This window comes from Capricornis sumatraensis, chromosome 3 (genome assembly GCF_032405125.1).
Source record: "Capricornis sumatraensis isolate serow.1 chromosome 3, serow.2, whole genome shotgun sequence".
Classification (NCBI taxonomy): Eukaryota; Metazoa; Chordata; class Mammalia; order Artiodactyla; family Bovidae; genus Capricornis; species Capricornis sumatraensis.
This window is the reverse complement of record NC_091071.1, coordinates 39,277,690-39,289,917: the sequence shown is the minus strand read 5'-3', so window position 1 is coordinate 39,289,917 and position 12,228 is coordinate 39,277,690. Positions and strand designations below refer to the sequence as shown.

Genomic DNA, 12,228 nt, shown 5'->3' with positions numbered 1-12,228 from the left:
CCTCTGCAACTCAGGGGCGCCCCTGACCCGAGCCGCCCCCCGCCAGGCTGAGCGCCCCAGTCTGTCTCATAGCGCTTTCTGCTATGATGAGAGGTTGTGGATGTGTATGCGGCTAGTGCGGCTGAGAAACAGAAGTTTTAATTTTATCTAATTTTAATTGACTTGCGTCTCTTCGCTACTGTATTGCAAAACACCGTTTTCCAAAGCGACCATTTTTGAGCTGGGTTAGCTTAGAGTTCCGAGAAGCGAACAAGAGAATCGAAGAGGGGGCTGGTCAATAATGATCGAGGCTAAAATTTTTCGAGTTTTTGTGATCTGTCAGGTAGTTAATTACTATCCTATGTGTGGTCATCATTTCATTTACTCCTCTGAACAGCAATTCTCTTATTTTAGGTGAGGAAATAGGCACAGAGAGGTCAGGGAACATAGGTGGTAAGAGCTGGCGCTGGAGTATGAAATCCTGTTGTCTAACCTCCAAAGCCTGCAGCCTTTCTAAAAGAGTCTGGTGAGAAGGGAACCCAAGTACCTTTGCAAGGAGCGTGGGGAAGTGGAAAAATGTGGATTAGAGAACTAGTTATCACCGCTCTGGGGATCATCTGTTACAAAGCAAATATTTTACATTTAATATTTTATTTTAGTCCTCACTGTTAAACAGTGAGGTGAGTCATTCCTGGATGGAATACTTTGAGGCAGGGAGGTGAAATAGCTGCTTTAGATCATACAGCTAGAACTGGGTGGAAATCAGGATCAAATCGTGAGACTGTGTGAATCAATTTCTTGCCTTTTATATGCTATCATTTTCTGAATCTGAAGCAGTTCAGGGAACTGGCTCCACCTGCACAGGTGTAGCAGGTGTTGCCAATTTAGTGTGATTTGCGGGGCCTCTTTAAGGCCAATTTTGTAATAGTTGCCAGTGCCTGAAATTTCCCCATTAAAGATTACTCCTTTCAGTTGTGAAGGGCTCTTTCTATAATGTAAATATATAGGAAGAGGCATCACAGTTTATTGATGCCTATTAGCACTGTTGGAGAAGGAAATGGCAACCCACTCCAGTATTCTTGCCTGGAGAATCCCAGGGACGGGGGAGCCTGGTGGGCTGCCGTCTGTGGGGTTGCACAGTTGGACACGACTGAAGCGACTTAGCAGCAGCAGCAGTAGCAGCAGCACTGTTGTGTGAATCTCTGCCCTCTGGGACTGGGACATTCTTGGAGATCTTATGTTGTAGAGACACATTTCTCCTCCCTCACAGTTGAGGGAGGCCAGCCTTCTGCTAAGGGACACTGAATGGAGTTGTTTTGGGAAAAGCATACAAAAGGATTTCTGAACGTTTTTGACCTTAAATGAATGCCTACTTTAGGCAGTTCATGATAAGAATCTTACTTGTCTCCTTTTGATGATGATACTGCAGAATTAACAGAATTTGGCTACTACTTAGTGAGAGGAAGTGTTTAGGCCTCACCATGTGGTGGGAAGGCTGCTGCTTTAGTTTCCATTGCTCTATTTAAATATACCCCCAAACAATGGCAGAGGCTCTCTGCTGCTCTTTCCGCTGCTTACACCTTCTCTTCTGTTGTCTGGTGAAATTCAGCCTACTCTCCAGTGACCAGGTAGCTTGTTGTGAATGTCACTGGGACATTTTGAATATCCACCTTCAAGAAGAGTGAGGACCCAGACATTATTTAGTCAGAAGTGTTCTTGGCACATCATGGGAACTAAAAGGATGTTACTTGCAAGTCTAGCTTAAAACTTAGTGATTGCAGTATTAAGAACAAGTGTTAGTATTACTGTTCCTTAGTCTGTTTCATAGTACAGCTGACTATTGCTCTGTAGTTCAATCATTCTCTTGAACATCTCTCTAAGTAACACAGACACATCAATTTTACCCTACCACTCACCTCCGCAAAAAAAAAAAAAAAAGATTAACATTTTAAAATGTTTTTCTTTACGGCATTTTGTAAGACCAGATATTTCACATTTTGAGTAGTGAAGAGAAAGATATCCAGGAGATAGTTGAGATACCCAAGAGAGAAATTAAATTCACAGCCAATCCCTAAACCCTATTTCAATGTAGTTTCCAGTTCTCCCATTGAACTCAAATAAATGTTTTTCAGGAAGCAGGTTAGCAATTTTATCTCCTTTTTGTTTTTCTCTTAGAGAGTTGATAAATAGTCCATAAACGTGTCAGTAGGTTGGGAGTAAGAAGAGAAAAACAAAGGAAGTATCTATGTTGATAAATAGCTGATGTTTGAGGAGGAGCTGACCACACTGTGTTTTTTTTACCCTGGACAGATTTTACAGAGATGATGAGAGCCTTGGGATACCCTCGACACATTTCCATGGAAAACTTCCGCACACCCAATTTTGAGCTTGTATCTGAAGTGCTTCTCTGGCTTGTGAAAAGGTTAGAACTGGGCACTTTACTGTGGTGTAAGAATAGATTTGAGATGTTATTCATTAGCCACCTAGAAACAGGGTACTTCTGTGAAGCAAAAGGAAAAGTTCAACAAAATTGGACAGAATAGGCTGTGACCTGTTAGAAGTCAGAGGAGTGTTAAGGAATGCCGTGGGAAAAGGGAGTGTGCACCAGGAGGTGGTGAAAGACTGTTTCTCAGCGGGAAGCTGACAGGGGTGCTGGTCCACACTGATCCCCTCCCCTTCCTCAGGGACTGACAGGACCTCCTCACACATCCTGCTGAAGCATCTGGCTCAGGATTGGCAAACTTTTTACTAAGGGAATGATCAAGATTTTAGGCGTTGCAGGCTACATAAGATCTCTGTTAGGCTTCCTTGTGTTTTATTGTTTATTGCCCTTTAAAAATGTAAAAACCTTTCTTAGCTTGCGAGCTGTACAGGAGAAGGCCGAGGGCTGCAGGTTGCTGACCCCGGCATGTCATCAGTAACTCGAAGAAAGGAACTCTGGCCCCTCTGCTGAGTCAAGGGCTGTCAGCCAGAGTAATAGTTCTGGATATTTTAATTAAACTTTGCTGTCTGATATAGATTTAATTTTGTAAGCCCCAGATTTGGTTTTGAAATTTGAAAAGACCCTGATGCTGGGAAAGATTAAAGGCAGAGGAGAAGGGGATGACAGAGGATGACATGGTTGGATGGCATCACTGACTCGATGGGCATGAGTTTGAGTAAGTTCCGAGAGTTGGTGATGGACAGGGAGGCCTGACATGCTGCAGTCCGTGGGGTCGCAAAGAGTCGGACACAACTGAGCGAAGAAACCTATTTTTTGGTGAGGATTTGTTCTCTTGGTTGTTTGGTATTTTGTGTTGCTTTTGAGGTCTTTCTTACTCTTACTACCTTAGCTGGGGACTCAGAGAGCTTCCTGTTACAGACCCACTGTCCTCCCAGTTTACTTTCTGTTTTGTAAACTTTCAGCTTAATTAACTTGTGTCTTTCTCTCTCTGTCTCTATGATAGGTACGAACCTCAGAATGACATCCCTTCTGATGTTGAGACTGAACAAGACCGAGTTTTCTTCATTAAGGCAATTGCCCAGTTCATGGTTAGTTCAGTTTTTTGATGGAGTTGTAAAATTAAATACATCAGAAGGAGATGGAGCCTAATTAGAGCTACCTTCAGCTTTCTTAACTCTCTCCATTACCAGATTTCTGTGGAGCCATTTTTACAATTTTAAACAATTTTTACTACACAAAGGTTATCACATAATTGGATAGTTCTCTACTCTGTATTCAATTATTTTTACTCTCTACAGAAAGGCTGCTTCTTAACTTCTCATCTGGTGATGGCAAGCACTATCTGTGGAGTCATTTTACCAACAAAGGTTTCTGAGTTTTTTGTTTTTAACTCATGATTTGTTAAGAATTTTAGAGTCCCATGAGACACCAGTGGTGGCAGTATACAGGGTAGTTGTCTCAGAGGGGCAGTGAGAGAAAAGGATTAGCCATGTCACCCTTGACCAGAAGGGCGATCAGCGCTGCGAAAGCCCCAAGGCCATTCGTCCTACAGTCAGGCTGTGTTATGACAGGACGCGTTTCAGGACCGCTGGATCTAGATGTGTGCCCTGCAGGTGGACAGCGTCTGCCAGAGAGGGGTGGCAGAAGAGGCTGGGCATGCTCTGACAAACAGGTAAAATCCTGGGAGCAGCAGCCTGTGATTTCTCAAATGTAAAAACAGCTGTTTGGCCGACTGACATAAGTGACTTCCGTACTGTCAGTGACACCTACAAATAATTTTTCCAGGGTAGCTTTTCTGTAAGAGAAGGTTCGCAGGTTGTTGCTTTGCCCAAAGGAAGCTGTTTTGAGATTGAAGCAGTAGCTGTCCAAGGGCCTCTCGTGACGTGATGTCCAAGGGCATCTCGTGACACCGTCACTCCCAATGATGGGCCCAGTGTTATTTAGTCTGTAATTTTAATAATGTTTTTAAATTAACGTCATAATTTTTTATAATCTTTGTTGGAAAGCATAAGGTTGACTGAAATAGATGAAGTTATTACAGAAATACCATATGATAAGAGGAATTGAACATGAAGACTAATGATAAATCTAGTTATTGATGTTATAAATTACACTTACATAACATTTGTATTACTGGGTATGGGAAAAGAGATACGTTACATAGTTACTTAGATACATAAAAGGAAAATAACCTAGGAAAGATGAGTTACTGTTTCTGAGAAATAATAAAGAACACACCTAATTCAGTTAAGCTCTATTAATTTAGTGACGTGGAGTATTTATTTCTCATGTCAGATACTATATGCTTCTGCTTTTACTTAATAAAATTATGTAAGTTTGAATGGTAGATCTAAAGGAGAAAAAACTGGACCAAAATTTTATACAGATATTTTTCTTTTTGAGAGGTTAAGAAAGTAAAGTGATAGTTGATTTAAGCAAGGATACACTCCCAGAGGGAGAGCAGACAGATGAAGAACTGCTGCCAGATAATATTTTTCTAATGTAATTAAAATAGCATGCAGATTTTAAAAAGAATTTTATTTACTTATTTTATACAGTCAATATATTTTATGGCTCAAAAAATTTTTTTAAATCATGAAACAATATAGAGTAAAATGACTTTCTATTCTGTCTGCCATCAGCCCAGTTCCATTCCCATTAATCACTGTTTTTAATATCTCTCAGTTTCTTTAGGCATATTTAAGCAAATGGGATATATCTTCTTTTTCCTTCCTTTTACACCAGTGGTGGCATACTCTACACCTCTGTTTAGAATCTTGTCTTTAATAGTACATTTTGGAGAACTTTTCAAATAAAGATAGAATTTCTTCATTCTCTCTTACACCTGAGTAGTGTTGCTTGCCTGTTTATACCATAAGTTGTATAATTTATACAGGTTGGCATTTAGGTTGTTGGTAACTTTTGTACTTAGAAACAGTTCTGTAACAGATAACCTGTACACATAGTTTTGTGTGTGACAACATGTATTCCTATCATAAGTTCTCAGGATTGGAATTTCTTAGTCAAAAGATATGTGCATTTATAATCTTGTCATTTACCAAATTGCTTTCCATTAGGATTGTACCAGTCTTATGTACCCACTCACAATATGAGTGACTTGAAAGTTTGACTCTTAATATGCTTTGGTTATATACCAATTGTTGGCAGAGACGTTTTCAATTGACCTACATGGGGTTCGGTTTAATTTTACATGGAAAGGATCTTCAGCATTTTTTTTTCTGTCTGAAAATAGGCCACCAAGGCACATATAAAACTCAATACCAAGAAGCTTTATCAGGCAGACGGGTATGCAGTGAAAGAACTGCTGAAGATCACCTCTGTCCTTTACAACGCTATGAAGACCAAAGGCATGGAGGGCTCTCAACTAGCAGAGGAAGACGTCAGCAAGTTCAAGTTTGATCTTGGCTCAAAGGTGAGGACAGTGCAGGGCTTGTAGTGAGAGATGGAATGCTTATTTCTCAGACTCGGAAGTGGAATATAGCAATACAGGAGCACTTCTTTCCTCACTCCCTGACCGAGGGCCATTTGTCAGTTTTGTGCTCATTAGTCAGCATTGCTTTTCGATTATTTAAAAGCTTAAGTTGTTGGGCCCTGTTGGGTCTCAGTTGTGGCACAGGGATCATCGCTGTGGCGAGCAGGATCTTTGATTGTGGTGCATGGACTCTCTAGTTGTGACACTTGGGCTCCAGAGCTCGTGGGCTCAGTAGTTGCAGGGTGCGGGTTTAGTTGCTCCACAGCCTGTGGGATCTTAGTTCGCCAACCAGGGATCAAACCCACGTTGCTTGCATTGCAAGGCAGATTCTCTTAACCACTGAACCACCAGGGAAGACCCAGTTTTGTGCTTGTCAGCATTTGGATCAAAGCAGAAGGGACAATAAATTTAGCTATTTATTGAAAGCCTGCTGTCTGCCAGGCACTGTTCACGTACTGGGAGTACAGGCGTGAGCAAGCACAGGCTCCCCTATTCCTCCGGCTCCGTTGGGGGAGCAGCGGAAGGAGCAGCACGTCAGATGGGCTGAGTGAGTGATGGATGGTGAAGAGGGAGGGGCTGAGGTGCTGGGGGAGGGCCTGAAATGGGGAGATAGGACAGCCTCAGGGACTGCGTGATGTCTCAGCAAAGATCTGAGGGAGGGAAGGAGCAAGCTGTTCAGTGGAGGGTGTGTTCTGGGGTTGTGAGGAAATGCGAGGAGGGCCACGTGATGAGAGCTGGGAGGGGAGGCGGCCACAGGCCCTGGGGTCCCTGGAAAGCCACTGCCAAGACTTCGAGGTGGAACGTGGTTGAGTTTTGAGCAGAGAAGTCCATCATTTGAAGCCTCATATTAAAAGGATCACTGTGGTTGCTGGATTGAGTCAGACTGAGTGGGGAGGCAAAGGTGGGAGCAGAGAGACCTATGAGAAAGCCCGAGGTGATGGTGCCTGTGACTCTGAGCAGCCAGTGAGCGCTCAGCTGAGCTTGGGGGGAGTGGGAGCTGTGAGGTGTCAGAGGACCCGGTTAAAGCAACGAGCCAAACGTGAAAGCTGCGTCTTTAATCACTAGCTGCTGTGGTGTAAGCAAGGGGCTAGAGCCAGAGGGAGTGTCGACTCCCTGTTTCACAGAACTGCTCTGGCAGTTTTAACGGCCCCCCTGCCACACCAAGGGGTGGGAGGCTCAGAATGGGAACATGGTGGGGACTGAATGGGGAGAGAGGGTCATCAGGTGTTTGCCCCGCCTTCCCAAGTCAGGAGGCTTCGGCAGAGGCACTGAAGAGGACCCGGGCCCAAGGCCTTGGATAAGGAGACCTAGGGTGCAGATCTTCTTAATAAGAACATGACTGGCCAGAGGGCCTGGGTCCTTGACTGCAACTCTGTTCAGAGGCTGGTGTTGGGGGCAGCTTGCTCCAGGAGGCAAAAGGTGAGCGAAAGTGGACGCTGTAAGGAAGGTCTGAAACGGCTCTGTCAAGTCGCCCTTCCTGTGCTGGTGGATGTGGTCTGTGCTACGCGGCACGGTAGCCACTAGCCACGTATCACCAGTACAACTCAGGAACTGAGTTTAAGCTTTACTTAATTTTCAGTGGTTTAACATTGAAACTGGCACGTGACTGGTGGGCATGTATTAGATGTCACAGCTCTAGAGTGTGGGTATGAGTTCCCACCAGGACGGGGTTGCCATCCGCTGAAACGGACGAGAGTTCGGAAGGAGCAGGTCTGGCAGGAAAGATGAGGGGTTTGGTTTGGGACGTTGCTTGTGCAGCACCTCTGAGGTGTCCTAGTGGAGACATGGAGCCTCAGCTTGTAGCTGTGATCTCAGCATCCGAGCCAGGAGCTTGTGGGGAGTGTGAGGGGAAGAGGTTAGGGGCTGAACTCTGCTGATTCTAGTGCTGAGAAGTGGAGGGGGGTGGTGAGAAGGCTCCCGCAGGGGAAGCCGGAAGCTTGCTGCTGGTGGAAGCAGAGTCCTGAGGACTCAGGAAACGGACAAGTCGCCCGCTGTGAGTGAAGAAGGAGCGTTGTTGCAGGTGGCTTGAAAGGCAGTGGGAGTTCGTTGACTCGGGGAGAAGGGAAGAGAGCAGCACTGGGAAATACTTGGCTCTTTGGAAGTGTAGCACATTCACGGAGGCAGCTGTGGCATGCGTACCCTAAGAGAGAAGCTTTCCCCGGGCTGAGCGCTCAGTTGTCCTCACCATCCTCACAGCAGAGCCTTGTGGCAGCGGCTCTGCTGTGAGCGCTTTGTGCCAGTGAGCTCCTCTGAGGCTCTCGGCAGCCCGTGGAGTGCACCCTGAGTGCGGGGCGGGAGGGTGAACACAGGGCCTCGGGGCTGCATGGGGCTGTGTCCTCAGGGTGTCCCTCCTCTGCACCCCGCCGCTGCCAGAGCCCCTCATTGTAGGAGGCATGCCAGCCTCACGCCCCCACACACCTCCTGCTTGCAGAGTACATTTGACTTGACATTGGGGTTTTCAGAGAGACCCAGAGGGCCTGGAATTGATCTAATTTGTACTTAGATCAGTGTCTCCTAAACTGGTATCTTGGGAGCGCTCTTCTGTGGGGTGTAAATATGTCTCTTGGGGAACACGTTCTGTAGTTAGATCAGTACTCTGACTGGAGGAGGGAATGATAGCAGAAGATTGGCTCTTTCTGCATGCTGAAAACCTGTTAGTGAAGTTTCTGTTTTTGATATCTTCCTTCTAGATTGCAGATTTAAAAGCAGCAAGGCAGCTTGCTTCTGAAATCACTTCCAAAGGAGCGTCTCTGTATGACTTGCTGGGCAAGGAGGTGGAGCTGAGGGTGAGTGGTGTTCAGATACCTCCGTTACCTCCCTAATTACCTCCTCAGCTGAGCAGACTTCCAGGGTTTCTTTACCAACTGAGTTTTTTCCTGTTCTCTTGGTTTTATTAAACAATACCTGATAAAGTGAGATACTGTGCGGGAAAGTACAGTCCATAAGCTGCAGTTCCTCTGCCTGGTGGCCTTGGGTGTGTCTCTGATGCCTTTGGCATGTGATTCAGGAATGGCACACGTGTGCCATGTTGCCTCAGCTCTCCCTCTTGTTCCTGTGGCAGACTTTATTGATCATGATGCTTTCCCACCCCCGGTGCCTTCAGCCTCGGCATGCTTCCCAACAAAATGCTCCCCCCCAGCCTGTGGCTCCCGAATCCTGTTGCCACCCAGTGGAATCACCTGGGGATCTTAACAAACTGCTGATAACTGGCTTCCATGCTGATGTCATTGATACGGAACGTGACTTGGGCATCATGAGTTTTAAGTCTCCTGGGTGATTCTAATACTTATCGGTTTGGGAACCAGTCACTAATCTAGGCAGTCAGTTGAAGTTGATGTTACAGTTGAAATTTATTTGCAGTCCTTATTTTAGCTCCTGTCAGTCAAGGTGGATGCTGTGTCCTCTGTGTTTAAGGAGCTGTTGAAGAGTGGGTTCCTAAAACGCCCTTGAAGCTCCTATAGAGCTTTTAAATCACCCGGCATCCAGGTCGTCCCCTGGACCAGTGGATTGAAATGTCTGCAAGTGAGAGCCAGATTTTTAAAGCTCTGCAGGTGATCCCGGTGTGCAGCAGAGTTTGGGACCTAGCTACTGACTGAAGAAGAAACGGGAGTGTTGATTGGTTCTTACCTGTGAGGATTTATGGCATGTGCAGCCTATAGGCTCACACCTAATATTTCTGAATTAAATGCATTTAGTTGACTGCATTCCCGTCAGGTGTGTCATCTGTGGCTGCTCTCTCACTGCCTCGCCCGTGTCCTGGCATTGCTGTCTCAGTGTGATGGTATTGTCCCTTTCTGCCCTAGAGGCAGACTGGATGCGGGGACTTGGTGCCAGCTCACCATCCCGGCTCTGGATGCATTGCCACCTGGTGCCATGTGGTTGGCAGAACAAACCTGCCAGTGGTGTCTGACAGCTGGTTTAGATAAGCAGCGAGGCAGTGCCAGGTGTTCCATGTTTTCTGTTGATAGTGCAGTGACCGTGTGTCTGATCATGTTCTTGCAGACCCAGAGACGAGAGCTGGTCACTCGCTGTTCGCCAGCAGAGTTTCCTGGCTTCATTATGAGGCTTCACCAGAATTCTGAGGGGCTCTTTCCACTCCAACCTGTAGTGAATTGATGAAGCAGTCAGAGGCTGAGCTGTTGCCGTGGGAGCCATGAGGCCCTGGGTGTCGGACTTGTCTAATTCCGTGTAGTTGTGATCTGCAGAAGCTCCCATCCAGTACACTCAGCAGACGTTCACCGAGGGCCGGCTCCAGCCTCAGACCAGGAAGGCTCTGTGCTCTGTGTCCTTCAGGAGGTCGCATCCCTGTGCTCAGTGGTACTCCCCGGTGGGGAGACAAGGTGCACCATGGATTAAAAGAAGTACAGGACAGGGTTTGAGGAGGTGCTCCCGGACCCCCATAACCGCATGCACGTTAAAGCTCCAGCTTTCGGAACTGTCCAGTACTGACATGATAGGCACAGATGCCCCCCTTGACAGTTAGTGGCCAGTGCTGGGGCAGGGCCGCGTAGACTCTTCTCAGTGGGTACAGTTGTCAGTGATAAGCAACTTAGAGGGCCATGAGCATAGGGAAAATAGTACAGGCTGGCAGAGGACTCAGACAGGAAGTTCACTTTCACTTGGTTTGGGGTCTCTGAATGGAATGCAGGTAAAGAAGCAGGTTTGGAGAGAAAAGATTCTGAGTGGTGAGTTCTGCTTCCCATGGTGTTGGGGTCCTGGGGGCCCACAGCTGAAGAGTGGGGCCTTGAGCTCTGGAGAGAGGCCAGATTGGCAGAGAGTCATAGACGATACTTGGAGGAGGTGATGGCAAGAGTGTTTCTGCATAGGAGACCCACGTCATAATGAAGCTTTGAGAACTAGTCCATAAGCCATATCTAGAGCTGGGAATTGGTTTTGAGAATTCCTCTTCTAAAAAAAAAATTTTTTTTCGTTTCATTGTTTCCTGTAGGAACTGAGAACAGAAGCAGTTGCCAGACCTCTGGAAATAAATGAGACTGAAAAAGTGATGAGAATTGCAATAAAAGATATTTTGGTAAGATTACTTTTATTTAAAGGTTTTGTGCCTAGAACTGGAAAATAGTTCCTGGTTTTACAGGACAGAGCAAGCTGGGCCTCGTAACAAAGATAGAACGTGTCAGTGGGGAAGTGAAAAGTTTAGAGCACGTTCTGGAATAGCTAGGTGACTTACTGTTATCTTCCCCTTGTTGTTTTCGTGTTACCAAAATTTTGTCAGTTTTATTAATTTAATAATTCTCTTAAATTTTTCAGTAAATACTTTTTTATGGACTCTTTACAACTTATTTAACCAGTTCCTCACTGTTGGGCATCTAGATTATTTCTAGGTTATCTTAATTCTAAACACTGAATAAATAGAATGATCGTCATCCTTTACTGATCATCCATGGTTAGTTGTTATAAGCTCATTGCATCTGAATCATTCATTTGGAAGACAGATAGAGACAGAAACTCAGACTACTTGGGCTTGAACCCCCCACCGTGTGACGTTAGGCCAGTTTCTTAACCTTTCTGTGCCTTTCCTTATCCGTAAAACAAGAGGAATGGCAGTCCCTGCCACGTGGGGTCCTCATGGGCATTCATTATGACAGTCTGTCATACAGAGACTCTGGTTCAGTCCAGTTCAGTTCAATCGCTCAGTCGTGTCCGACTCTTTGCGACCCCATGAATCGCAGCACGCCAGGCCTCCCTGTCCATCACCATCTCCCGGAGCTCACTCAGACTCACATCCATCGAGTCTGTGATGCCATCCAGCCATCTCATCCTCGGTCGTCCCCTTCTCCTGCCCCCAATCCCTCTCAGCATCAGAGTTTTTTCCAATGAGTCAACTCTTCTCATGAGGTGGCCAAAGTACTGGAGTTTCAGCTTTAGCATCAGTCCTTCCAAAGAAATCCCAGGGCTGATCTCCTTCAGAATGGACTGGTTGGATCTCCTTGCAGTCCAAGGGACTCTCAAGAGTCTTCTCCAACACCACAGTTCAAAAGCATCAATTCTTCGGCACTCAACCTTCTTCACAGTCCAACTCTCACATCCATACATGACCACAAGAAAAACCATAGCCTTGACTGGACGGACCTTAGTTGGCAAAGTAATGTCTCTGCTTTTGAATGTGCTATCTAGGTTGGTCATAACTTTTCTTCCAAGGAATAAGCGTCTTTTCATTTCATGGCTGCAGTCACCATCAGCAGTGATTCTGGAGCCCAAAAAAATAAAGTCTGACACTGTTTCCCCATCTATTTCCCATGAAGTGATGGGACCAGATGCCATGATCTTCATTTTCTGAATGTTGAGCTTTAGG

At 45.8% G+C, this 12,228-nt stretch overlaps 1 protein-coding gene across 2 annotated transcripts in view; it reads left to right on the top strand.

Annotated features, from left to right (window-relative positions):
* Positions 1 to 12,228, top strand: part of CLUAP1 (clusterin associated protein 1) — a 29,644-nt gene that overhangs the window by 206 nt on the left and 17,210 nt on the right. For both annotated transcript variants that reach the window (XM_068968204.1, XM_068968203.1), the window contains exons 2-6: positions 2,290 to 2,401; positions 3,426 to 3,510; positions 5,676 to 5,855; positions 8,606 to 8,701; positions 10,864 to 10,947. In XM_068968204.1, the coding sequence (XP_068824305.1) occupies positions 2,290 to 2,401; positions 3,426 to 3,510; positions 5,676 to 5,855; positions 8,606 to 8,701; positions 10,864 to 10,947 (557 nt within the window). The remainder of the gene's footprint in view (positions 1 to 2,289; positions 2,402 to 3,425; positions 3,511 to 5,675; positions 5,856 to 8,605; positions 8,702 to 10,863; positions 10,948 to 12,228) is intronic.